Source organism: Gymnoscopelus braueri (assembly GCF_963280865.1).
Source record: "Gymnoscopelus braueri genome assembly, chromosome: 17".
NCBI classification, from domain to species: domain Eukaryota; kingdom Metazoa; phylum Chordata; class Actinopteri; order Myctophiformes; family Myctophidae; genus Gymnoscopelus; species Gymnoscopelus braueri.
This window is the reverse complement of record NC_137617.1, coordinates 26,628,117-26,653,982: the sequence shown is the minus strand read 5'-3', so window position 1 is coordinate 26,653,982 and position 25,866 is coordinate 26,628,117. Positions and strand designations below refer to the sequence as shown.

At 40.7% G+C, this 25,866-nt stretch overlaps 1 protein-coding gene across 1 annotated transcript; it reads right to left on the bottom strand.

The window, feature by feature from the left end:
• Positions 1-20,006: 20,006 nt before the first annotated feature.
• Positions 20,007-22,602, bottom strand: LOC308104458 (heparan sulfate glucosamine 3-O-sulfotransferase 2-like; the record flags this gene model as incomplete). The annotated part of the gene is made up of 2 exons (XM_080454887.1): positions 20,007-20,625; positions 22,100-22,602. 2 exons carry the CDS (start codon positions 22,600-22,602, stop codon positions 20,007-20,009), a joined length of 1,122 nt encoding a protein of 373 aa, XP_080311013.1.
• Between the last annotated feature and the right edge of the window lie 3,264 nt (positions 22,603-25,866).

Sequence of the window (25,866 nt, the reverse complement as noted above, 5' to 3'; positions counted from 1 at the left end):
TTCTCCAAATGGTGGATGTGTGTCACTGTGGGGTGGAACTCTCCAGTTTATTGCCCGTCCCCGTTGATTGCCCTCAAACAACCCCACCCACCTCCACCCCTTTGCTGCCCCCCCAGCTGCTGACACAAGGTACTGCGGGTGCACACAGCCTTACGGGGAACCACTTTGTTCAGACTGCCACACATCTCAAAACATTCCTCTCAGATGAACACAGGGTTTATGTCAAACAAAAACAAAAAAACAGAAGCCACTGCACATACTGTACACACACACAACCAAGATACTCAAAAAGACAATTTCCTGGGATGTCTTCATTGAACACACCATACATGTACATATATACGCATTATGTATGTGTGTTTGAATCTAAACCATCCTTCTCTGTCTTTTTATCTGTAACATCACGGCTTGTGCACATCTTTAGCTTATCCGCGCTACAGAGCAGATCCATGTTGAATGCACTGACGTTAGACAAGAGAGAAAAGAGATTGCCATTTATGAGATGTACCACAGCAGTTGTTGCATGATAAATTGCTTATGCATGCACTTAACTATGCAAGCAATTCTTGCTAATGCCCACACTGAGTATGTAAAACTTGCTACTTTTGGATTTGTATATATTTCTAACTGTATATTTTTCCAGATGCCAGCATCACAGAGCATGTTTAGGCATCCTTTATAAATGCTTTGTTTGCACATTTCTTCAAAGTAATATACATTTTGTATGAATGATAGGAATTGCTCATTCACCCTCTCAAAGTAAACCAGTTCACTTGCAACTTGTTTTCCGGGCTGTATTCATTTGTCTCATTTTTTTATTCCAGTCCACTTTTAAAGAGATGAGTACATCTCTTTAACCACTTAACCACAAAAAAAGTCAATCTACAAGCTCACAATGCGCCACGTTGTGAGGTTGTAGATCTGCTATTTTCGAAAAATCTTTGATATTTTTCGAGTTTTTTTATTTTTATTTTTGCCTGTAATGACATGCCCAAAATTGGGACGCCAGGGCTAAAGTGGTTAAAGTTTTTATACAGTATGAGTAGTAAAGGAAACCATCGGAGAGTTCACAAATTGATGTAACAATTTGAATGGCCTCAAATCTCTCCATTTATATTATATTGGGTTTATGAAAAAACAACAAGAGTTCTTAATTTCTTTGATGCCAATAGCTGAAAGAGTTTGGTGACATTGGCCCAAAGACTGCTGTGGTATTCATGGACATTATATTCTCTAATAATTAATCATATGTTGGTTTTACTTCTTGAATTACCAACATTGAGACAACCATTTTGGATGGAGACCCAAAGAAATGATTTTGTAACGGTAATGATGTTTTAAAAATAGCCGGATTTATACTGTTTTCGATACAAGAGACTTTATTCACTATAACCTCTTCATATTGATCAAATTGGTGAAAGGCAGTGCAAATATATCTAGTTTCAGTACATGCCTAACTTTAGCAAATCCAATACAAGCATATTGGCATATCTGTAATCCAGATCCATAAATACTGTAACACTAGTGAATATTAAAAAAATGTTTACTGACACACACACACACACACACACACACACACACACACACACACACACACACACACACACACACACACACATACGCATGGTCTTTCTCAATCTCTCTCTTCATACACGCACGCACAGAGGTCTCTGGTTACCAGTGTGGATGACAATGCAGTATTTTGGCTTGTGAATACACACAGTAGCCACCTATATGTCATAATTGTATGCAGATTTATACTTCTTCTAAAACTTTTTGTTTTTATATTCCATCAAAGTGGAAAAACAGTCATTGCTCTGCGATCTCGGTCTGCAATGCAGAAATATGTGGAGCAACTAGAAAAGCTTGAGATCAATACACAGTGTCCATCATGTAAAAACAACCCCTAAACTGAGAAGGAAAGGTGTTACCTATTTTTCACAAATGCATGAGAATGTTTATCCCCATATATTTTTCTGATTCTATGCTGTGATTTAATGTAATTTTGATGAATATCTTCTAACTTTTACAGACTTCACCACTTTTAATGGGAAAAGGCACATCTTTGTTGACATTGGTTTAGCAATGCAAGAACAAAAGAAGAGAAGATTATGTCTTAAAATAAACTAAAGGTTCTGTTGATTTTATAGCTTTGGTTGAATTATTTTATTTCTGTTCAGTTTTTACAATTCTAGTCTCAGCCACTTGGTGGAGCCCCAATTTATGTCAAGGAGCCGCTTGGTGGAGCCCAATTTATGTTAAAAATCCTTGTACAGTTCAAATACTGCTTGGGAAATAATCACTAAACCTGAATTTGTCCCTTATGACCTTCAAATTTAGCCTTTATTAAGACATATTGTACTGTCAAATCTAACGAGTAGATGACAGGTGGTGTATTAAATTACAGCTGCATCATTTATTTATTGCTGATTCAATTATGGCTGTATTAGTTTGGATCAAGGCTGAGGACATTAAGAGTTAATATGCCGCCTTTATCTTTTTGTCCTTTAATTTTGTGTAGCGCTGTCATCTGTTTTGGGAATTGCATTTTTACCCTCACTTCTCACCTCTAGAGCAGTCTGAGGAGAAATAATGACATTGCTTATGCTTTTTGATGGGGCTGCAACCTGCTTTGACTTCACATGTTCTTTGATGGATGATTGAGGAGACGGCCTAGCTTACATCATAAAAAGATGTAAACCCTTAATTTGTAAAGAAAACCACCAGCTTGTGCCATTAATATGCATATGCTGTACTAATATGATTTAAACATTCACACGCTGCAACCTGGTGTGAGATATGTTTCTTGCAGAAGCCAAGCTTATTTAACGCTGATGCTGAAATCAATAATCATTTGCCAATTGTATCAGTTCCAAGAGAACCCCAATTTGAATTCCTAAGTGGAGCAATTGTCAACTTTTATCTGAATTTAATGCGCAAAATGTCTTTCCTGTCTTTTCAGTGGAACACATGAACACATTTTTATTCTCATGTTATTGGGCTTCACACATTGTAGACAGGCAATCTCATCTTATTGATCAATCTTCTGTTAGTGTCTCTAGGGGCTGTCTTTAATCCTTGATGCTGCTGCAGAAAGACTCCATTTTAAGACACTCTCTCGCTGGATATATCTCCTGAAATGTGGAAGGGAAGAAAAATATGAAGGGTAGCATCCACTTTGACTACTGTAGCTCTGACTAGTCACATGCGTAACAGTTAGAAAGATAGAGAGATCAACTTGAAGCTGATGCCTCTTAATTTCCTGGTAATGGCTGCTGGTTATGCCACAGATGTATGGAACAGACAATCCTCCAAAACAATCTTCTCAATGTATTGCCCATATACAGAACACAGATGATTGTCTATATTTAACATAAAATAACGGGACAATGTATTTTTTACATATTCAGTTCTTTAAGTACAGTAATATCACATCAAAGCTTTAGTATCTAAACAGACATTATTGACTGAGCTCTGTGATTATGAAACAGGTGCAAAGCTGTCACAGCTGTTAGCAGACCTTCCTTGGATGTAGCCTCCTAGGAGATATCTAGGGAAAATGTATCACTTACAAAGATAGTGTGAAAGCATGCACATCCAAAAGATAAATACTAGGTGCTGGACAGAAAGAGAAAAATCCACACCCGAATATGCTACCATAGAAACAGCTTTGAATTGTCAGCTCTTCAACACGAGAGGCTTTCACACATACACATACCTACCCAATTACCTGATGCTCCAGTCATGTGATATTGTATTTGTCTTTGAATAAGGTGCTATGTTTGTGTGCTATGTCTTTAAATCATTGTATGATTGAGCATGACAAAATGTAGGTATAATGTATATCACAGACACAAAGATTACTTTCCGGACAGGTGTGCTCGCCAAGACATCAAGATATTAACAAGGCAACTTAGAATACACAGCTTTTATGCTGCTGTCGAAGTGAGATTGGATTCAGATCAGTTGTGTGGCCTCTTCTTTTATTTATTCACGAGATTGATGAGTGAGATAGAACAGAAGAAATAAGGAAGGGGGCATCATGTAAAACGTTGCAAATTATAATACATCCTGTGCATCCTGTGCAGTGTGCTTAACAATGTGTTAAGCACACTGCCATAACCACTCATGCCCATGTGGAGATGACATTGATAATAATTTTATTTTACTTATTGCAGCATTCAGTGGCTGTGGAAATATGTAGGCCATATACTGACATGATGACAATGATTTGCACAATATGTACAATTCAATTCAATTCAAACTGTATTCACAAAGGGGGTCCATAGAGTACATACAAATTGACATCACACATTATAGGCACAACACATTAAACAAAAAAAAACCATAAAATCATAAATAGAGGCTGACTCTCCAGTGTTTACGAAGCCTGCACAAGTACCGGAGACAGCTCTTCCTAGGATTGACTAACGTACATCCTCAATAATACTGTTGCGGGACTCATCCACACGAGACATGAATCCATACATAGAGTGCCTTAAGAGAGCCTCACATGTGTGGATTCCACACGTTACAAACAAGTGACTGGCACTAGTATGCCATCTATAAGTAGAATCTTCAGGGCATCATTGCTACCTTTCTTGTATGTGTGCCACAAGAAAGCTGTGTACATGGGAGTGCAAAATGCTTCAAAAAGTGCACACTTGACAGTTGACAGGACCTGTGAAGCAGCATATTAGCCTGGGCATAAAGTTTGCAGCACTGTCTAGAGATATCAGTACAGTATCCTACTATCCTAAAATTAACTATGAAATGAAAAACATGGTCTGTCTGTCATGCATTTTTCTCTTCAGTGAGTTGCTGTAAGTTGTTCATAGGCATTGTGAACAATTACTTAATTAAGACTGCTGTGGGTGGAGACAACTCACTAGAGCAGTGCCAGGGTTAATTGATTGGCAGGTGTTAACACATTGTCTAATTGTGCTCTCCTCTCTACAGTAGTAGCAGTTTGCTGGATCTAGCTGTAGACACACCATGCCGGCAGAGAGAGAGCAGGAGATAGCTGGCTCATTGGTGCAAAGTTATAATATTCCAGATTATGACCTAAATGTAGGTGAATCTTTCACTTTTTCATAAAAGCATAAGCTTGGGGCCCTGAATTTTTTTTTTAAATGCAGCCATCGCAAAAACGGTTCACTTTCTACCATAACTGAATTGTCTGTTTTGCATCATATCTCCTGAAATAAATGTGATAACACCGAATGGGTGATAGTCTACACTCTGGACTCCACCAATTTGCCTACTGGCAAAACAGTTTCACACCACCCCACCCACCTGGAGAAGAGAGACTCCTATGTGCTAATGCTGCTTATACTACAGTTCAACGTTCAACAACATCCCTCCAGAGTCCAGACCCAGCTCCAGCCTAAGCATCTCAAGGGGAGTGAAGGTGGGTCTTCACTCAGTGGAAGCATAACCTTATTTATAATTAATTTTAAAATTAACGGGAGCATACTTTACAAAAATGCATAGCCTATCATGATAATAAAATATCAAACGGCTGTATATCAAATAACTTTATATTGAAACTGAGTAATAATAAAAATTGATATACTGGAATTGCTCAGGAATCCAATAAAACACATTTACACGTTTTAATGGAAAGGTTACAGAAATGTTGTCCAATGTTTTCCAAAGAGTTTGTTTGCCATTGTTAATATATATATATTTTAATCTCACTAAATAGTTTCAAAACATCATTAGCTGTAATGCTCCTCACCATGTAGCCTTGTGGTAAGTAAATAGGCCAGAGCATTGCCAGCAAAACATTGCTGTTTCTCAGGTTCTGTGGAGAAAGTATATTAGAGACTGAAGAGTAGATAGAGTGAAAATCATAAAAGGAGAAATGCATTGTCCGTGACAAGAGGCAAGATCGAGCTAGGTCCCTTTGTGCCACATTCTGCCCTTTGACCCTTTTCCTGCCAGCCATATTGGCATGAAATAGCAGTGTAATGTTACTTCCTTCAGGTGTTACCAGTAGTAGTACCAATCAAAGCTATGTTCCATTCAGGTCAAAAAGAGTCAGAGTGCTGCTGTTGTGCATGTTAGCCCATTAAAACCAGGAAAGCATTTTAGATTTTAGCGTTGGTTATTCAAAAATAGCAGATATACAAGCTCACAGTGCGTCACTTTGTGCCACGCTGCGAGCTTGTACAGCTGCTATTTTTGTGTTTGAAAAATGTTGAATCATTTTGAATTATGAAAAAGTTTCAGAACTAAGGCATTTGTTGAATCGGTCTCAGGGTTAGGGTTAGGCTCACTGGAAAGGTTATACACTAACATGACCTTAATTACAGTACTATCATTGCTAGTAACAAGGAAGCAACATTACACTACTATTTCATGCCAATATGGCTACTGTGAAAAGGGTCTATATGGAACGCAACTCTGGATGGCAAGTCACTGGATGTTACTTTACACTTGTCATCATGTTGCATCATGGGGCAGATTTAAAGCACAACTCAGGAATGGAACAATGTAAAACTTTTATTTTTCATAGCACACCAGCTGTGATGATCCAGCTGCAAACTTGGCCTAGGAGGAGAAACAGCAGCTATATCTAACCCAGAGCACAATGCACATCACCACTGTCTGAAGCTGAACCTCTCCACAGAACAGGATTCTCCAACTTCACCACTCAAGGTACTGTAGCGAGCAGATCAGACTCACACACTGGATTGAGAGACTGGAAACTTGCTAACGAGAGTTTGGAGGGTAGAAAGTGGATTTCACCGAACGCGTGAGCTGGTCAATGTTGGAGCAGAAGTCAAGAAGAATACGAAAAGTTAGACAGCCAGTATTTCTGTGCTGATACCTTAGGCTATTGTTCTTTTGCTGTTGTACAGTAGGCCTATTGGGGCCCAAAAGGAGAGACGGCAATTCATCATATTGGCTATTGAATTGAAGGCTGATGCAAAATGTTCACACTGGCTACTGTTGAAGGTTTTGATAGGAGTCATGATAGGATGGACAGCTGCTCTGGTCACCTTATTTGCTAGCCTGCACAATTAAGTATAATCTTGCGTGTTACTAAAGCAATCTTCTAAAGTTGATGTTGTCTGTATTTTAAACAAGTGCTCACAATTGGGCTGAAACTTTCCATAACATTGTGTTATGACCTAGAGAAGTTAATTGAAATGTTTTATACTTTAATATTTATCTTTTAAAAACTTGAATTTTATCCTGGAAATCAATTGGAGAGGCAGCATGGGCTGAAACAATCGCCAAAATATAGAGAGGCCTGAAGTCACGGTACTGACATCATACATTATTCAACAATATTTTGTGGTTTGCCACTGTTACTGAACATCAGTTGCTTATTAAGCCAGTAGTTTAGTAATAAATAGATAAATAAATAAATAATAATAATGATAATAATAATTGTAACTAGAAAGGGGGCAATTCGCTGAGAGTATATCTCTGCCAGGCTTGGTGGTCCAGGGCTGTGTTGTAGGTTGCAGCCCTCAGGAGCCTGAGGAAGCTGCGGGGTGAAATAGCATTTCTATGACATACAGTACTGTACAGTTCTATTCATACTTGTTGGGCGCAGCCTATGGACAGAAATTAACTACATTTTGGCTGTGTGTCTGTCTCGTGGTTATTATAGTTAATTGAAACTAAACTAAACTAAAACTAAAAGGGACGTAATTATTTTGTTAATGGACATTTAAATGAAAACTAATGTTAAAAAACAAAAAAACTAAAATGAACTATGTAATCGTTCATCCTAACTTTTTCAGCTTCTATGAATAAAGGCTTTCCTCATAATAACTGTACAACTAAAACTAAAACTAAATAATGACTAAAACTAATGAATATTTCAAAGCTAGTCTGTCTGTTTATGCAGGCGTAATCAGGCGTAATCTCGCAAACACTTTGGTTCTCAAAGTGGGGTCTGGGGACCCCAGGGGTGCTTTAGGGGTTTCTAGGGACTCCCCAGTAAAAGGAGGAGTTTAATCACACCTATTTTCTTTTTGGGCAATTGGGGGGCTTGTTCCCAATGTTTGAGAACCAAAGCTATATAGAGGCCCCAACATGTGATTCCAATTTGGGGGTTGATAAGAAGACATACTTTGTCCATATGCAGCATTACCGATTCAGAACCATTCTCTCAAACATAACATCCCATAGTTCAGACAGTGGCACAAACAGGAGTACGTGCAGCAACAAAGATCCCTTCCTCGCCCGGCTTCCCTCCCCCAAACACAGCCAATTGTGTTTGTATGGACGCTCGGCCAAGCCGGCTGCACCACGGTGGTTTCAAATCCCTATCGGCCGGTGGTGGGGCGTCTGGGGCGGGTACTTTAACTTTACCCCTGTGGTACCCAAGCACCATGGACACCTTTCTAATTAATGTTTCTAATTAATGCCCCCTGTTCCAGTGCATGGAGAGCTTAATGCTACCACTACTGTGACATTCTAGGCAACTGTGTGCGGATGGCAGGCATACTGTACGTAGAAGACAACACGCACAACTTTGTCTCCTCTGTGGTGCAGGGAATCACATCCCCCAAAGATCCAATTTCCAAACAAAAAAAAGTCAATTCCTGCACACACTTGTTCTCCTCTGCATTGATTTATTAAAAAGGTTTCGGTCAAAAGGACCTTTCTCAAGACATCAACAGTTTGCGGAAGGCCATTTCCTGTTTCAGAATGACAATCCCCCTGTGCCCCCCACACTCCCCCATATAGAACCATATAGGTTTGTTGAGATGAGTGAGGACAGAGGAGTCATTTAATAAAAAACTAGAGGGTAACCAAAAAGTGACCATTTTAAGCCCAATTTAAAAAATGACAAAAATAGCCGATCTACAATCTCGCAACGCATCGTGATGCGCTGTAAGCTTGTAGATTTGCAATTTTTTGCAATTTTGAAAAAACTGGAAAGGAAAAAAAAGTCCGGTAATGACATGCCCAAAATAGGGAGGCCAGTATTAAAGTGATCAATGAATGTAATGTATGGTCGCAGACAAGAAATACAAGTGAAATACTGAAGCGTCTGTCTAAAATCTGTTTAATCTGCAAAAAACATTCAGAGGTGGAGGTAATTAAAATAACTGAAAGCTAGGGGGTGGCAATTGCCATCCCCCGAAGCCCCAAATGACACCCCTGAGTGAGGAAGAACTTGACTGGCGGTGCACAAAGCCCTGACCAAATATCAAAGCCCTATCAAACGCCTTTGGAATGAATTGGAACACTAAATGTGAGCCAGGCCTAATCACCCAACCAGTGTCCGACCTCACATATGCTCTTGTGGCTGAATGGAAGCAAATTGCAGCAGTAATGTTCAAACTAGTGAAAAGCCGCACCTCAGAATGGTGGAAAATGTAATAGAAACGCAATGCCCCCCCCCCCCTTTAGTTGCAAGAGCGACTGTGTTCACACACTCCTGTTCATTCCAAAGGTTATAGGGTTATGGTCAGGGCTCTGTGCAGACCAGGCTTGTTCTTCACTCATCTCAACAAACTCATTTATTTCTGCATGGGGGAGCATGGGGGGCATGGGGGATTGTCATTCTGAAACGGAAAAGGAGATGGCCTTCCACAAACTGTTAACACAAAATTCACTAGAAGAAGGAGCACTTCAAAAAATTATAAATAACATAGTTGTTATTCATGTCTTCCTTGATCTACTGGCAGCGTGCACAAAATGTTTTGTACGTGGTTTGCAAGATTAGCTCAGGACTCGCGCGCACGCACGCACGCACGCACGCACGCACAGGGGCGAAACCAGCATCTCTGCATAATAATGACGGTACATAATTTAAAAGGTGAAATGCTTGTACCATGTTTGTTTGTATAGGAACATATGGAACATATGGCTTTGGTTGCAACATGCACAACTTTCTTCTGTAAATGTTTTAATTCAGACGATGTAGAATCTAAACATACTGGCTATACATACTGAGTGGGGTTGTTTGCATGCTGCAATTTAGATTTCCTAATGCCCCTGTGCACCATTGCATATAAATATCTCATCCATGCCATATTTAGATCAAGGAGTTGCTTAGCTTTCAAACAGACTATGACATATCACTCTACCATTGAAATGGTGTGACACCAAAAGGACCACAGTACTGTATGTAGGCTTCTAAAAATGGAGAATGACTACAAAGCCGATATCAGTGTCTCTTTTTAGCGATATATTGCACAATATTACAGCACCGCTGTCTGCATTGGGAAATTGAATGTCCTTAAATCAGAGTATTTTGTTTCTCTTTCTCAGCAGTTCTGGTTCAGTATCGATCCCCCTCCGATGGGGACAGGGACATTGGCTACTATTTCTAGTTACCTGAGACTGTGAGGGGTCCCTGCCCACTTAAACAGCTACAAAGAGCCCGAATTGGAGCTGATAGAAAATAAAAGATTGGATCGCGTGGATCTCGAGATTCACATGGGAACGGCGTGGCTTCATGTGGATCTCGGACTTCATGTGGCCAGCCTGTGGCGTCAGTCGTCGATTGATTGATTGAATACTTTATTAGTCAGAAATGTAAACGGCACGTGGTACAGTCAGACATTAAGGCTAAAAGGATAACACAAAAAAGTCCTGGGGACTTGTTTCCATTGTGGTCCTACAGTATGTATTCAATTCATCAACATAGCTTGAAAAATAACACAATAATACATGTCATCAACAAATACAAAACACTATTATGTACAAAGGAGAAAAGGGAAAAACGTCAGCAGTGAATGACACCCCCTTTCTATGGGAAATTGCATTTAATTTCCCATTGGAACACTAAATGGGAAATTTAGTGTTCCAATAGATTTTCAGGCTAGTTTTGAAAGAAACTAGTGATTCACATTTTTTATGGATAGTGTCTGGGCATTCCACATTTTGGTGGCAGAGTAGCAGAATGAGAACTTTCCCAAGTTTGTTCTATATTTGGTTAGTACCAGATTGTTGTCTGATTGATGTATTACTCCAAATTTGGGCAATTATAACATTAAAGTTAAATATATATATATTTAATATAAAGCATACGCGGGAAAAAATGCATGGAGTTACTACTTTGGCCTGTGCATGGGAAATCTGGCACTGCTCGGTCCAGTGGTTTGCAAGATTACGCCTGCACAAACAGACTAGCTTTGAAATATTCATTAGTTTTAGTCATTATTTAGTTTTAGTTTTAGTTGTACAGTTATTATGAGGAAAGCCTTGATTCATTGAAGCTGAAATAGTTAGGATGAACGGAATGCACGACATCAGACATGAAGTGGAAAAACTAAAACAAAGTGACTTTACACGATAACAATTACATAGTTCATTTTAGTTTTTTTAAGTGTCCGTTAACAAAATAAGTACGTACCCTTTAGTTTTAGTCTTAGTTTCAATTAACTATAATAACCATGAGACAGACACACAGGCGACAAACCAACCCTCCCATAGATGGCTAACCTCCTACAGGGCCACGCTTGTAAAACACAGAATGTCCCCAGCCTCTGCATGTCTTGTTTACGCTTGTTTCTGTTCATATTCTCATTCTGTCTCTGTCAGTGTTCTGGGGGAAAGTGCGGTGATGGATGCAGGTTACCAAATGACTAATGACTGAGAAGTTTTCTCTGTCCTCTTTTTCCCATCCCGTCCCATCAAGTCCCATCCTCGTTCACTTAATCGCTAGCACCCAGTATTTTATTTTAGCAATGCACTCAGCTGAGAGGGAAAGAGGGGGAGATGAATGCCTGATGTTGTACTCTTTTTTTTATTCTCCTTTTTTTGTGCTGTGAATGAAAAACAGATTCAATAATTCACTTGGCTGTGGAGAGAGGAGGATGTCAATTATTCCACTTCTCTTGAGTCCAGTGATGCACTACTTTAATTCCCTTTTAATTGGAGATGAAAAATCCAGCAGGCCTGAGTGTAGCCAGTGAGAATGGCTTTTTAGGTAATGCAGTATAAATGATGTGGTGCCATCGTGTGGGGCGAGGAGCGGAGCTGAATTACATAACCCCAGGCAAGTGAGTGGTGCAATGCAAACACAACTTCAGCACCTAAGATAGGTTGCTGGGCTTGTTATTTTCAGGACCGTGGGGCTGGCTCTGATGTTGGGTGGTCCATTTGTTGTACAATATTACAAGGCTTACCGCTCACAGAGAACCGCTTTCAAGTATTGCTATTGCAAATACATTCTGGCACTGGACTGATGTGGGCTGATCCTCCACTGTGTTCAACTATTATGCTATTATGTTAGCTATTATATTATATAATTAGTTGTGCCTGCCTATTGAGAAGGATACTGCTCCTTCTCATTACAGTTGAAGGTCTTGCGTTTGGACTTAATCTCTCTCTAAACGCCAGTGCTAATTAAATTAACACTGAAAGTTTTACTGTGTCATTTGATTGGGAATTGTTCTGAGAGATAGGAAACACTATATTCTCTCCCGAATATATCCTACACACTATACACCTAACCGCTTACTCTCAGTGGTCATGTTCCCTCCACAGAATACAAATAGTTTCCACCTACATAATGCACTGTACTAGGGCTGTTGAAATCCCAAGGTCTAGTCTATACAGAGAACTCCACAAGGATACTAGCGACTAGTGAGCTGTGAAGTGTCAAAGTTGGACACACAGAGCCAGCACATGTTCAGTTGACACTCATCCTACACCGTTGGCTATGTGAGGAGCCGGTTGACTGAGAGGTTTATTATGCCTCTTCCGACCAGGTGGTTGGCAGGCAGCGAGGCACATATCACCAGATTGCTGCATCAGCCAAAGTGTGAGTCTGCCATCTCTGGCATCACAGTGTCTCTGGACTAACGTCACAGGAATAATAAAAAGATGCAGAGATGTCAATCAAATATGAAATGGTGTTGCTTGTTAACCCATTAAGGCCGGGAAGGGAACACATATATGAGCATATGAGCTTGTAGATCTGCTACTTTTGAAAAATCATGAAAATTTGTGCAAATATTTGAATTTATTAATTTATTAATATTTTACAAATGTTTGCTCTTAAAAAAATCACATATTTGCACAAATGTTTATGATTTTTCAAAGAAATAGCAGATCTACAAGCTCAGATCTGCTATTTTTGAATAGCCAAAGAAATCTTAAAATGACACACAGATGCGTTCCTGGTCTTAAAAGGTTAATGTGATGCCGTATCCCCCCCATAAATATATCCATTTGCTGTTGCCCCCTCCCTCCCTCCCAGACACAGTCAAAATTTCCCTCCTGGTGTAGCATTCTATGTACTTGATTTTTGTGTATCATTAAGCCCGATTTGTAGTTCGTCGTACGATGGTGTGGCGTGCCGAAAATAGCAGATCTGAAAGCTCACAACGTGTCGCAATCCGCATCCGCAGTGCGTTGTGAGCTTGTGGATCTATTTTTGGGGCGTGCAACACTGGCGTACGACGAAAGCGTGAGAGACTTGCACTTTTCCAGTGGTGTGATGCTGAGAGATGGAAGACAGGCAAGAAGACTGCACGGGTAAAAAATAAAAAAACATCATAGGTTCTTTGGGTTCTTCAGGGAGTGAGAGAAACGCTTTGATGTGGTGGCGTATCATGGAGGCAAATAACACACTTTGATATTTCACAAGCCATCTCTACTAAAAAAAACATCAACAACTACGAACACACACACACACACACACACACACACACACACACACACACACACACACACAGAGTATACATGCACTTACGCATGCACATACAGTACCTACTGTAGCGATGCAGGCATACCGTCAACGTACGTATGACACGGTTTGAATTCTTTCCGCCCAGATGAAACATCCCCAGTTATTGTGACTGTGGATATTTGTCTTGCACACATCAGAGTTTCTGAAAGCTCCAATTTTCCAGGGATAAGGTGGGTGAATGTCTGTCCCATTTGATTTTTTGAGGAAGATAAATTAGGGTTTGGATGAACATAAAAGGTAATGTATTCATAAAAGCTGTGATGAGTGCAGCTGTCTCCAGCATCTGACATCCAGTCGGAGACAGGCCACCCAGGGAGGTGGAGCATTCTGTGCTGTGTGCGTGTGTGTGCGTGTGTGTGTGTGTGCGCACGTGTGCGAGCCTGCGTGTGTGTGTATACTGTATGTTTACGGTATGCACGTGTATTTGAGTGTGCATGGTATGAGTATGTGCACATGTCCATATGTAAGTGTGCAACTGCTACTTGGGTGTAAATAATAATTATTGCACGCTATTACCTTTAGTGGTAGCTTAATTGGGTTACATTTTTTACTAAGTACCAATACTCAACGGAGCTTCTAGTGGCCTTGTTTTGGATTCACATTATCTACATACAATGCAAATTTCTAATCTTGAATACTGTGTGCCGCTAACAGGTACTAATCCTGAGGTGTTTACACCAGCATGGCAGGGTACTGTATTATCCGACCTCGCCATAGAAGGGATGGTGGCCAGTGGGGCAAAGAATTAATTGATCATTATAATTGTGAAAAGCATTGTAAAGAATAGACATGGGTTATATCAGCGAGCTATCTCATATGACAATCCAAATCATGGTAATATGATAATGATTTTGACCGACGTGGAGGAAGCAGAACACCGCTCTGGGAGCTGGTTTCAGAGCTGAGCGACATACTGTAAGATGTTGAGCAGGTCAATATTTTGACATGAGCACTTAGCACAAAAATACATTGTACAGATGCCCTTTAGAATGAGGACTTTCCTGCCTGTTTGCCGTCTTTCATATATGGTGATGGGATGCCCTTTTATTTTGTCCCAATTTACATGACGTGCACGTAGCTTTGAGGCATTTGCAAGGGGCACGCTGCTCTATGTGCACAATAATCTAACACAGATTCTCAGTGTGTCTGACGGCTTCGGCTTCGTAGAAAGGACCAATTTGACTTGAATCCTACAATCACACCGCCAAGGAGGTCACCTAGGCATGGGCTCCTCCAGACAGCTTTCTGGTGTTTCAAGTGTTTAAGTGGTCCTTGTGTGGAAGGCATGCAATACCCTCCTCAGGTGAAATTACAGTGAAGCACTGAAAAGGCAACTGAAATGTCAACAATATACTTTTCCCATCGTTTACTCTGTTGTTTATCTGAATTAAGTGCTGGGGTATGGAGCCCTTTTAAAAATGTCTATTCATCACCACCAGCCAACCTTTTGTAAACTACCCACTGCCTAGTTGCTATATATCCCTTCAAAGCCACGCGCCTAGAAAGCCCAACCACAAGATGTGCAAACCACTTCAAAGTCCTGACGCGTAGGATTCGTCGACTCAGGTGTGGTCGTGCTTTCCTGAAGCTGTCGATGCATCAGATATGTTTTCGTATTTCCCACATGATGTTGTGGCGAGGTTGATCTCGCCGTGTCAGCCTCAGGATGAGGCTTGTTATTCTCGTCAGTAAGACGCAGGGCTCCCACTCTAATTAGAATACATCTCCCGGTGAGCCAGCCGCTAAGGTCTGGCTTGCTCCTCTGTTCTAATCAGCCTTCTACCTCGCTTTGGCCATGCCGCACACACAAACAGACACAAAACAGTCCTGACAAATGGATACAACAACAAGGCGATGGCACTGAACAACTGTTTCTAATTTGGAGGACTTTTTCAGCATTTCTCATGTAAATCTTGAAAGGGTGCTTGTCACACACAATCTTGTCTTTGCTGTCTCTCCCTAGATCTCTCTGCAGGAGGCGAGTTAAAAAGCATGGGGAGCGAGGTACCGGTAGATGGATCATTTGTGGCACAAATGCAAAAATCATCCAAATAAAAACGAATACATTTTCCTTTGTTTTTGTACGTGCAAGGATATCATCTTGGGTGGCAAAACACCTGCCTGTAGACCTGTGGTAGCGCCGACAGTAAAAGTCAACATCACCGTCCAAACCTTATTGCTTGATGCGCTCTGTATGTTTTGTGGGTCGTGCTCCTATACACACAGTCCCACAAAAAAGTGTCACACTTGCAGACTTTTAAGTTGGTCAAACATCGGTGCGAGGATAGTTGTGTAGCATGTACTGTATCATTAGGGGCTGGAGACTCTGCCACCAGTTGTCATCCCTTCATTTTAATTTGGTTCCAAAGCCACTGGTGATTTCGACCACTGGGACATCCTGTCGGCTGCAGCAGTTAAACTATTCTGAAGTATTAGAACTGAGCTTGGTACAGTGCTGAATCTCTCCCACTGCGGTGTCAGCTGCTGTCTCACTCGGATACCAAGGAACCTCATTCTTTCTCATCTAAATGTCCTGAGCAAAGGAGGGGGAAACTGCTGTGAAAATGTGTGCTAGTTTAATACAGGGGAGACGTTAAGACAGTGCACATGTAAAATACTTTTCCCTGTAGACGATAGACATGTATATTTTTAACAGTAGTTATGTGTAGAAATATTACCTGGGGGGGGGGGGGGGGGTACTGAAAATTAGTTTGTTCACACAGCACTGTATGGATTTGATGATTCTCTAAAAAACTCAAGATAAACAAGTGATGACTTGTTTTTTTCCCAAAGATACTTGATTCTCTCCCTAACACCACATTGCTGCATCAAGTATAAAATCAATATCAGATCATGTAGCATGGAAATATTAGTCTCTAAGGAACACTAAAGAAGAAGAAAAAGAACAGTATGTCTCTGCTTTGTCCTTGAAGCCTTGTTATTGTACACAAGCAATAATGGCTGAGCACACAAAAGCATTAGCTGATCCTTACTTTAAGCTCCCTTGGGTAATTTTAGCTCTAAATAATTACCAGAGATCCTGATAGGGATGAAATGTTGATGTATAGAAGAAAAGGTTTTGTTGGCTGTAATGCCTTCCATCACTTTATGTTTCCATTTAAGTGGTTATTGATGATCTCAGACATTTACATTTGTTAATATGGGCCAATTGGGTAATGGATGTTACTGGATTGTTTAAACAAACAATTTTTTCAATTTGTTTTTAAATAATGTTTCTCAAGACAGTAATCCACACACTCACAGATCAAATCATGTTTGGAAAAAAAGAAGAAAAAAAGCATGCAAAACCTGCTACAAATGCATAGAATCGCACTGCTCCCAAATGCAAAGCATTGAATTATTTGCATGGCCTGGTTCCCTGAGAGAATTCATATTATTCTCAGAGGGGAGAGAGAGAGAGAGAGGGGGGAGAGAAAGAGAGAGAGACTTGACCTGCAGGCAATCTCTGGAGAGCCTTTCACCGGGAGAGTCTAATCAGACTCTGGCTGATGGGTGTTGTAGGGATCGCTCTTCTCCAGCCCTCGGGCCTAATTAGGACCCATGTGTACCATACAGAGAGCTGCCGTTCATATCGGCTGCCCGGGGTATAGACGCTCTCACCTGTGTGTGTGTGTGTGTGTGTGTGCTCGACAGGGCCACAGAAACGAGCTACTGGCAAGCGCGGTGACAAGGAGGCCATCAGAGGTGGACGGAGTCACGCTCCAAGCTCCCCGAACCCCGAGGTCCTGTGAGTTTAAGCCATTAAGACCGGGAACGCATCTGTGTCATTTTAAGATTTCTTTGGCTATTCAAAAATAGCAGATCGAGCTTGTAGATCTGCTATTTTTTTTTTAAATAGCAGATCTACAAGCTCATAGCGCGGCACTCGGTGCCGCACTATGAGCTTGTAGATCTGCTATTTTTGAATAGCCAAAGAAATCTAAAATGACACAGATGCGTTCCCGGTCTAAATAGGTTAATGAATGCCTGGACAGGAAGAAAGATGGCCGCTGAAAGAGAGCCATTAGGTGGAGTGCACTGTAAAATCGCCAGTGTTAGCTTAACTCTGTGAGTGTGCAAATGGAACCTAAGGGACACTATGAGTTAAATTAACAAATGCAGATTTTTAACTATGTGTGATGCCATTGTTAAAGGCTCAATCCTCGAATTTCCTATTTTGGTGGGCGGGTGTCATAATTAAGTAGCTTATAACTCTTATCAAGCAGTAAAATAACCGTTGAGGGACAGCCTGTAGATATAAGTCCCGGCTGATAAGGGCAGTAGAGTTCTCAGGTACTTTACAGTATGTCGATAACACGGGAGAGGTACTTATAATGTTATGCATTAAAACCACTTCCAATCCATCCAATTAACAATACTGCACCATTGGCGGAATAAAACAGATGCACTTGGTTAGAGTTCATTCTTTCTGTTTATATTATGTGTGGTGGTTAAAGTTGCACACAGCAAAGCGTTGTAATTTAAACTTCACTGGAAACTTGGCCTGACCTTGTGGTTCTTGGGGGTAAGATTTCTAGACCAACGCAAGTCTGCTTAATTTTATGTGTAGCCTATATACAGTACTTATCAGTGTTTAGGAGATAGGAGAATATTTAAGAACATTTCTACGGGCTTCTCCTTGAAAATAACGTTAGCCAGAATTTAGGCTGTTAAAACTTCTGAATATTGCATTATGAAATACCCATCATGGTTTTGAATAGGTGTGGTCTTCTCTTTGCTAGCCATGCTAACTGAATTTACTCCAACAAAAAAGGGGACTTTGAATCATATTTTCATATTTGATGATTTAGTCATTCAGTGCACACTCCTCCAACTGATAGGACATGTCCCTACATCCCTTTAGCACATATATCATAAGTGATTCCTTTGCTGCGAGGCTGTCTCTCATTTGGTAAGCCTGAATCAACCTCAGGCTGTCCAGGTTTAGCATTCATAGCGTGCAACCAAATTTCACAAGTTTTTCAGGGCAATAGTGTGACAACTGGTCCCAGAATCTATTTGATAACCTGCCACAACCAGGCTGTCCCTCCTTTGTCTCTGAGAAATGATTGGAATTCTTTAGCCAACAGAGCCATGTCAACCCCGCAACCTTGTTTTAATGCAAAGGGGTTGTTTATACCCTTGAATGCAACATTCTTAAACAAAGAGATGTTTTCATTTGTGGAAAAAGATGGAAAAAAGGCGTGATGAAACCCACAATAACGTCACAACACTTAAATGGATGGTTGGGTTTACAGTTACGCAGAGATTCTACTTTAAATCGTGACATCAATCTTCAATTTAGAGGAGACTGATCCTGTGTTAGTGCACGCCTGTACGGTATTGTCAGGAAACCTTGGGGACAGGACAAAACCCAACAGCTTCAAAATGTGTTTCTGACAAACGCAATAGATCAAGGTCAAGGTGCATCAAAGTTACTTTCAGAGAGAGAGTGAGTGGTGAAGGAACTTCATTGTATTTATTCGAGGTTTTACTTCCTTTCATGGCGTGAATGGGAAGTGCATGGCGGCTATAATACAGCGAGGAAATACATTGTGCTTTGCTACAGAAACGTAAACATCGATTGTGCATAATCAAAGTAAGCAAGTAATTGCAGAGTGAAACATGCATGATACATGTGACTTCTCCTTTCCATCCTATGATGTAAATTAAATATATTTTTAATCCGCAACGTACGGTAATGTACAAAATCATGATCAAATGTACCTTGTCCTTGTGTAGCCGTGTGCCTTAGCATTTGCTTTAGTGCTTCACATTTCAGATACCTCACAACACAGTGCTGAAGCTTATTATAGCCCTCTCTGAAGATGTCACTGACATTTTCCAAGGCCTTACTTTTAATCCTTGCCTTGATTAGTGAGGAAAGTTTAAAGAGGAGTTAATCTCATTCCCTGGAATTTCTCCATTTATACACCAGTCAGCAAATGGCCAAGCCTAAGCAGAGAGAATACTGCAAGAGCACAAATTGTGAAATGCTGAAGCCGAAATATTGCTTAGCCTGTATATCTAACAGAAAACTTGATATCGACGTTGACAGGCAGTCACTAAATTCAGTTGTGCTATCAAAACGCTATGCAATCTGTGATCTTGCTTTACTCATTAGTGTCACTCCAAAAAAAAAGAAAAAAAAACCCAGTGCTGTCCTTGCTTTCTCCCTTCAGAATTGGCCGGAAATCATCTTAGCTACTGAATCCTCAACGACAAATACCACTCAATTCCCTGTAGGCAAACAAAACTTTTAAAGACTTTGTACGTTCATGGAAGACAAAAGCCTTTCTCGTGCCACTTATAAATAGTCCCCCAGACTTGTTTACTCCCATCTGAAATCGTGACCCACCATCTCGTAGAGCTTTACATTGTAAGGCCTGTAGAAGTCCCGCAGTTGCTCGATGGCCTCCCTGTCTATCTGCACGTGAGTTCGACCCTTGGACTTGCCCAGGCAGCGGGGCGAGCTGCTGCTCTCCGGCTTCTTCAGGCAGGGGAAGCCCTTGGTCCGGTTGAAATAGAAGTGCTTGTCCGTCACGATGCGCTTTAACCCCAGGAAGTCCTGGACTCTCGCCAGCTCCCCTGCTGGGTCCGTGATTAGCCGCTCTCCGCTGACAAAGTGGATCTGGGCCAGGGGGAAGTAACGCAGCCAGTTCTCCAAGTGAAGAGCGTACAGGCCGATCCGGATGGCATTCCAGGACGTGTCCACCAGGCCCAGGCTCTGGTTTCTGAACGCCAGCTCTTGGAAACTCGGCAGGTCGGGTGTTTTGGTTAGAGTCTGAGTGTAATCGGATATCGCGCGGGTGACGGGGTCACGGACCACCACAATGAGCTTGGTATCCCGGGACATGGTGGAGATCCGGCGAGGCGTTTCCCTGGTCACAAAGTAGCTCGGCGTCTTCTCCATGGTGATCTGGCTTTCGAGGGTCTTCGGCATGAGGCTTCTGAATGAAAGGTGACATAACAATATGAGTAAAATAAATGTTATCCTTTAAAATACGTTTGTATCAACATTTTCATGAATTTGTCTTTAAAAAGCTCATCTTTGTGCAGTATTTTACTGAATCATAAATACGCCACTTTGAAGCAATGGGTGTTTTAAGTGATTCTCAGAGGCATAGAAGACAATGACTGGTGGCCAATTGGGAAATGTGTACATTATTCTATTTAGGCCAGGAGTGTGCTGTGCAAGTTGCAACGGCACACAGATCCACCCTAACAAGGAAGCTCTGTTGGCCCATTCCCAGTTTTCCTGATGAAAATGATAATAAGAACACTGAAGCAAAGTCATAGTAGTGTGTTGTCACAGGAGACTTATCTAGGAGACATCTCTCCTGTGCATCAGACCTGGTTCAAGTATAATAAATCACTAGGTATGCATAAGAATAATGGCTCTGTCGGGGTCACTTCAGGTTCCAGAAACTAGGCCATTGTTTGAAGGATAAGCTTTTAACAAGTACACTTCAAAACGAGAAGAAGAAAAAAATCAAAGGTCAGTGAGATGTAAAACTTTGTGCTGGGATTGTGGACCAGAGTGTCATCTATGTGGAAGCCAAAGTAAAAAATAGTTGAAATACAAAAACTAAGATTATCATCATTAATTCCTATTACTAAGGGACATAAATCATCTGTATTGGCTCAGTGTCATCTAATTACATAGGCCTGCTGTCTGATTACTACCACCTGTTGGTTGATAACAGACACCTGTATATCCAGGTGGGTGGCAGACAACATTGAATACCATGCATAATCAGAAAATAATTGAATGGAATTATTTTGCATTCTGAAATCAAGCCTCACAACGCAGTGGTTTATCTTAGTCCAAGTGGGTTATTTGGGTTTCAAATCTTTCAGGTACTGATGGGCCTTTCTTTATAGGCTGGCATTCAGTGGCAATGTTTTTCAGTCACCATTTCTATTGGGCTATTGATACAGATTGATACAGATGTGACTGACACCTCATTATTAGTTTTAAACACATTTGAGAGTCTTAATATATTTTGAAGAATTTTCAACTTTCAAAGTTGATGTTTCCAAATGTCATGCCTAACTCCAATGCTAATTTATATCTGGATGGTAATTACCACGTTGATTAAAGTTCACTCAGTGTTCCACTACATCAAACGAAATTTGATTACTTCACCATCAGCACATTTGTAGCTATTATGAAGCTCTTATTTAAGCTTTATCTGGTTATAAATCAGAACGTGTTTAAAGTTATAACTAGCCTAAAAGTGTAATTAGAAAAACGACAAAAATTTTGATTCAAAATTGGCATTCACGACTATTCAATTCAATTGAATTTAATACAAAAATAAAATCGTCAAATGGAGCATGGCTATTTATTCTTCAACCCCCATCACCATCCTGCCGTTTTAAGGGTTATTATAATGTGTGATCTGATCTCTGCATGTTTACCTGTACCAGTCCAGACCTCGGTCATAGTTCCTGTCGAAAAAGTGCGTCTCGGTGCCCACCGCCCTCACATCTGGATGGATTCTTATGAACTCCAGCACTGCCCTGGTGCCGCCCTTTTTCACACCAACTATGATTGCATTCGGCAACTTTTTATTCCCAAACTTTACGTTACCGACAAGAGAAGGACTCGTCGTGTTATTCCGAGGTGTCATCATGATGTGGGGTCTTTGATCTGTTTTCTGGCGAGATGGATCGCCGCTCTCTCGTCTGTTGAAAGGCAAAACGCAGGAGAGAGATTTCTGGAGGCGCCTTTTGCCTCCATCGACCGGGACGTGATGCCGACAACTGGGCGCTGCTGGATCACCTGAATGTTGCATGGTGGTATCAGAGGAAAATAGCACACAGTAGCACAGATACGTGAGAAAGAAAGATAATAAGCATATGCATGTCCTTATGAGCCTGTGGGAGGACGGCACAACTCGACTGAGGAGCAGGCATGCCATCTCTCCATGGATATGGAGAGCATGTTTTTTTCCCCAAGTTGATTTTTTGCGTACCTTTGCTTTCTGTTTTGTTTTTAACCCATTCTCCCGTGGCTGGGAATCATGCACTCTTCAGATTGCGAAAACAGTCAATTTGGTACATCTTTTAATTGATGTGCTACCACTTCCATCCAATTGGCCTGATTGTGGACGTGCGCCAACACAATCCCGCGTCCGTTCTCTTCGGTCCATTAATGCACGAAAACATATCTTTCACTGCGCTGTGGTTTTTAAATTATAGTCACCAAATTCCCCAAATTCCTGGATGTTTAGCCCTGCCATTACGCACCAGTGGAGAGATCGAGCGAAGTGCGCTCTCTCCGGCAACTTCTCCAGACTGTCGGCTCCAACGCCTCGGCGAGAGAGGAATGTTTTCACGCCATGACGTCAGAGCATTGCATTTTAGAAAGCAACCTTTATTAGATTTTTTTCTTTCTTTCTTTTCTTTTTTCAGTATTGTAACTGCAGTTTGTCCTGTTATTTTGTCTCTTTTTAAAAAAATTAATCACAAGACTGTCAACGTGACAAGAACACTAAGAGGAATTCAAAAAGTCGTTGGTTTCCTATGGAGAAAGTAGTGTACAGTGATATGATACTGGCCTAACCCAGCTGCACGTCCACTGGTTTACATTTCTTTCTACACACCACAGTAGGCCGATAGTATGCACAGTTTGGGTGGGTTCAGGGAGTTCACTGAACCCCCTAGCGTTAGCAGACGTGAAAAATGCGAAAATTGGGATTAATTTTGAAGTTTATTATAACCTTGATATTAAATACAGGATGTGACGAGAAAAACTTGAGAGAATATCTGTTTCCATTATGACAGATTGAACTTTGTACTTGACTTTTAACCACTTGAACCCCAGTATCCCTATTATAGGGGGAACATTTGCCAAAAAAATTGCCGATCTACAAGCTCACAACGTGACACATTGTGAGCTTGTAGGTCAGCTATTTTGGGCGAAGAGATTTGGTGTAGATTGAAAAAGAACCAAGTACAGTGCAATCAATAAGTATAGAGGGTCTAAGTGGTTAAAATGAAGTGATATTGATACATTCCAAATATTGAAGGTAAAGGATCAAAGTATCCTGTGGCACCCCTGGACTTGCATCACGGCACCTTTAGGATGCCATGGCACCCAGTTTGAGAAACCCTGGTGTAGAGAGGTGTTGTGTTGTGTTGCGTTGCGTTTGCACGGCCGCTGTCCATGGTCCTGAAGGTGCAGTGCCAGCCTGCGCCTGCTCGCGGCGCTGTCCACGGCCCTGAAGGTGCTGGGTTGCTCGAGGGCGCGCTGTCCATGGGCCTTATTTCGCCACCATTATTGGCGGATGTGGTTGGGTACTCTGAGTATACCCATAGTCAGTGGTGTAAAGTAACTAAGTACTCAAGTACTGAACTTAAGTACAATTTTGAGGTACTTTTACTTTACTGGAGAATTTCCAATTATCAGTACTTTTACTTCTACTCCACTACATCTCAGAGGCAAATATTGTACTTTTACTCCAGTACAATTATTTGAAAACTTTAGTTACTAGTTACTTTGCAGATATAAATTATTACATTGTAAAACATCCATTTACCACTTTAGCCCTGTTTTATACATAGGCTATTTGAAAATAGCAGATCTACAAGCTCAAGCGTAGCATCGTGATGCGTTGTGAGCTTGTAGATGGCTATTTTCAAACATTTTTGTACTTATACTTTTGGTACTTTAAGTATATTTTGATGCCAATACTTTTGTACTTTTACTCAAGTACACTTTGAATTCTGGACTTTTACTTGTAACAGAGTATTTTTGTATTGCAGTCGTTGGTACTTTTACTTAAGTAAAGAATTTGAGTACTTATTCCACCACTGCCCATAGTATACTTTAGACTATTTGGATACCTTAATCTTTTTGTGATTGCATTGTGATTTTAGTGATCTGTAGCGCTATACATGTTTAAATGTACTCTTAATTAAAAAGAGCAGCAAGACAATAGAGGATGTGGTAGCGCAGCATTGTGGTTGTCACCTTGTGACTGTCTAGACTGACGTCATAATACCGTGCTAAAAACGCCACTGACACTGTCTGCTATATTACTAGTGTTTCAGTGTTTTCCTCAAGATAAAAGTTTCCAGTGTAAACAAAACTATTAACCTGTCTGTATTGGAGCTTACAACAGCGACCCAGGCGTGGCTTACTGTAGGCTACAACAAAAGAATTGTGGGCGTATTTGGGACATGACGCTTGCTTTGATATATCCTATATTTAAACATAACTTTACTTTACTTTATTATGGTTCCCCATTAGAACTTGCCTAAGCATGGCTATTCTTCCTGGGGTCCGTCATACCCAAATACACATCATACACAACAACATACTACAGATACAATACACAGACAATAGTTCGAAAAGTTAAGAAGATTTCATGATCTTAAAGGTTTAGGTATAGTATAGAAATCCACTAAAAAGAAGCACGAATCGCTGCCTGGAGGCAAAATCTAAAAAATATCTGCCTGGAGGCAAAATGTACAAATTTACAATATTGTACATTTCATGATCAAAACGTTAAGGTATAGTATAGAAATCAACTAAAAAGTGGCACTCAGTAGAGTGTAAATCTCTGCCTTGAGGCATTCCTGTGCACAAGTATGAAAATGCACAGGGCAATGAGGAGAACGGATATAATAAAGGACTATCATTAGATCATTATAGTGCAGCCATGTGTAGACGGTTATATGGAGTCACATCTTTGGACAGTGAACACATTGAAAAGTAGTGTTATGTTATCATCACTAGGACAAACATGATGTTACAATGTTAGGCCTATAGCCTAATACATTGCAATGTATGTGAATGACCCTCCCAGCTCCAATGTCACTAGATCTCGTACATCATTCTGAACAGATTCCTGTCACTCAATGTTCTGTGTAATCTGCAAAGTGTGTCTCTATCTTAGGAGTCTTAATTCCTTGTGTCAATTATGTTTGTATCACCAGTCGATCAAAGGTTGCGATCTGAAATGTACATGTCAGGTTTGTAATTGCTTTATGAGCCAGTAAGAAGTAAGCACTGCAATGCTATTGACATTATGGCTACACAAATTGTCAATCAATTATACATTAAAGTCAAAAGTAATGACTTGTGGGTTGAAATGTGCACAGCTTTATCTGAAAGGTGCAAACCATGCCAGCATAGTCTCCGGAAAGAGACCTCAGACCTGTGTGTGCATGTGAGACAA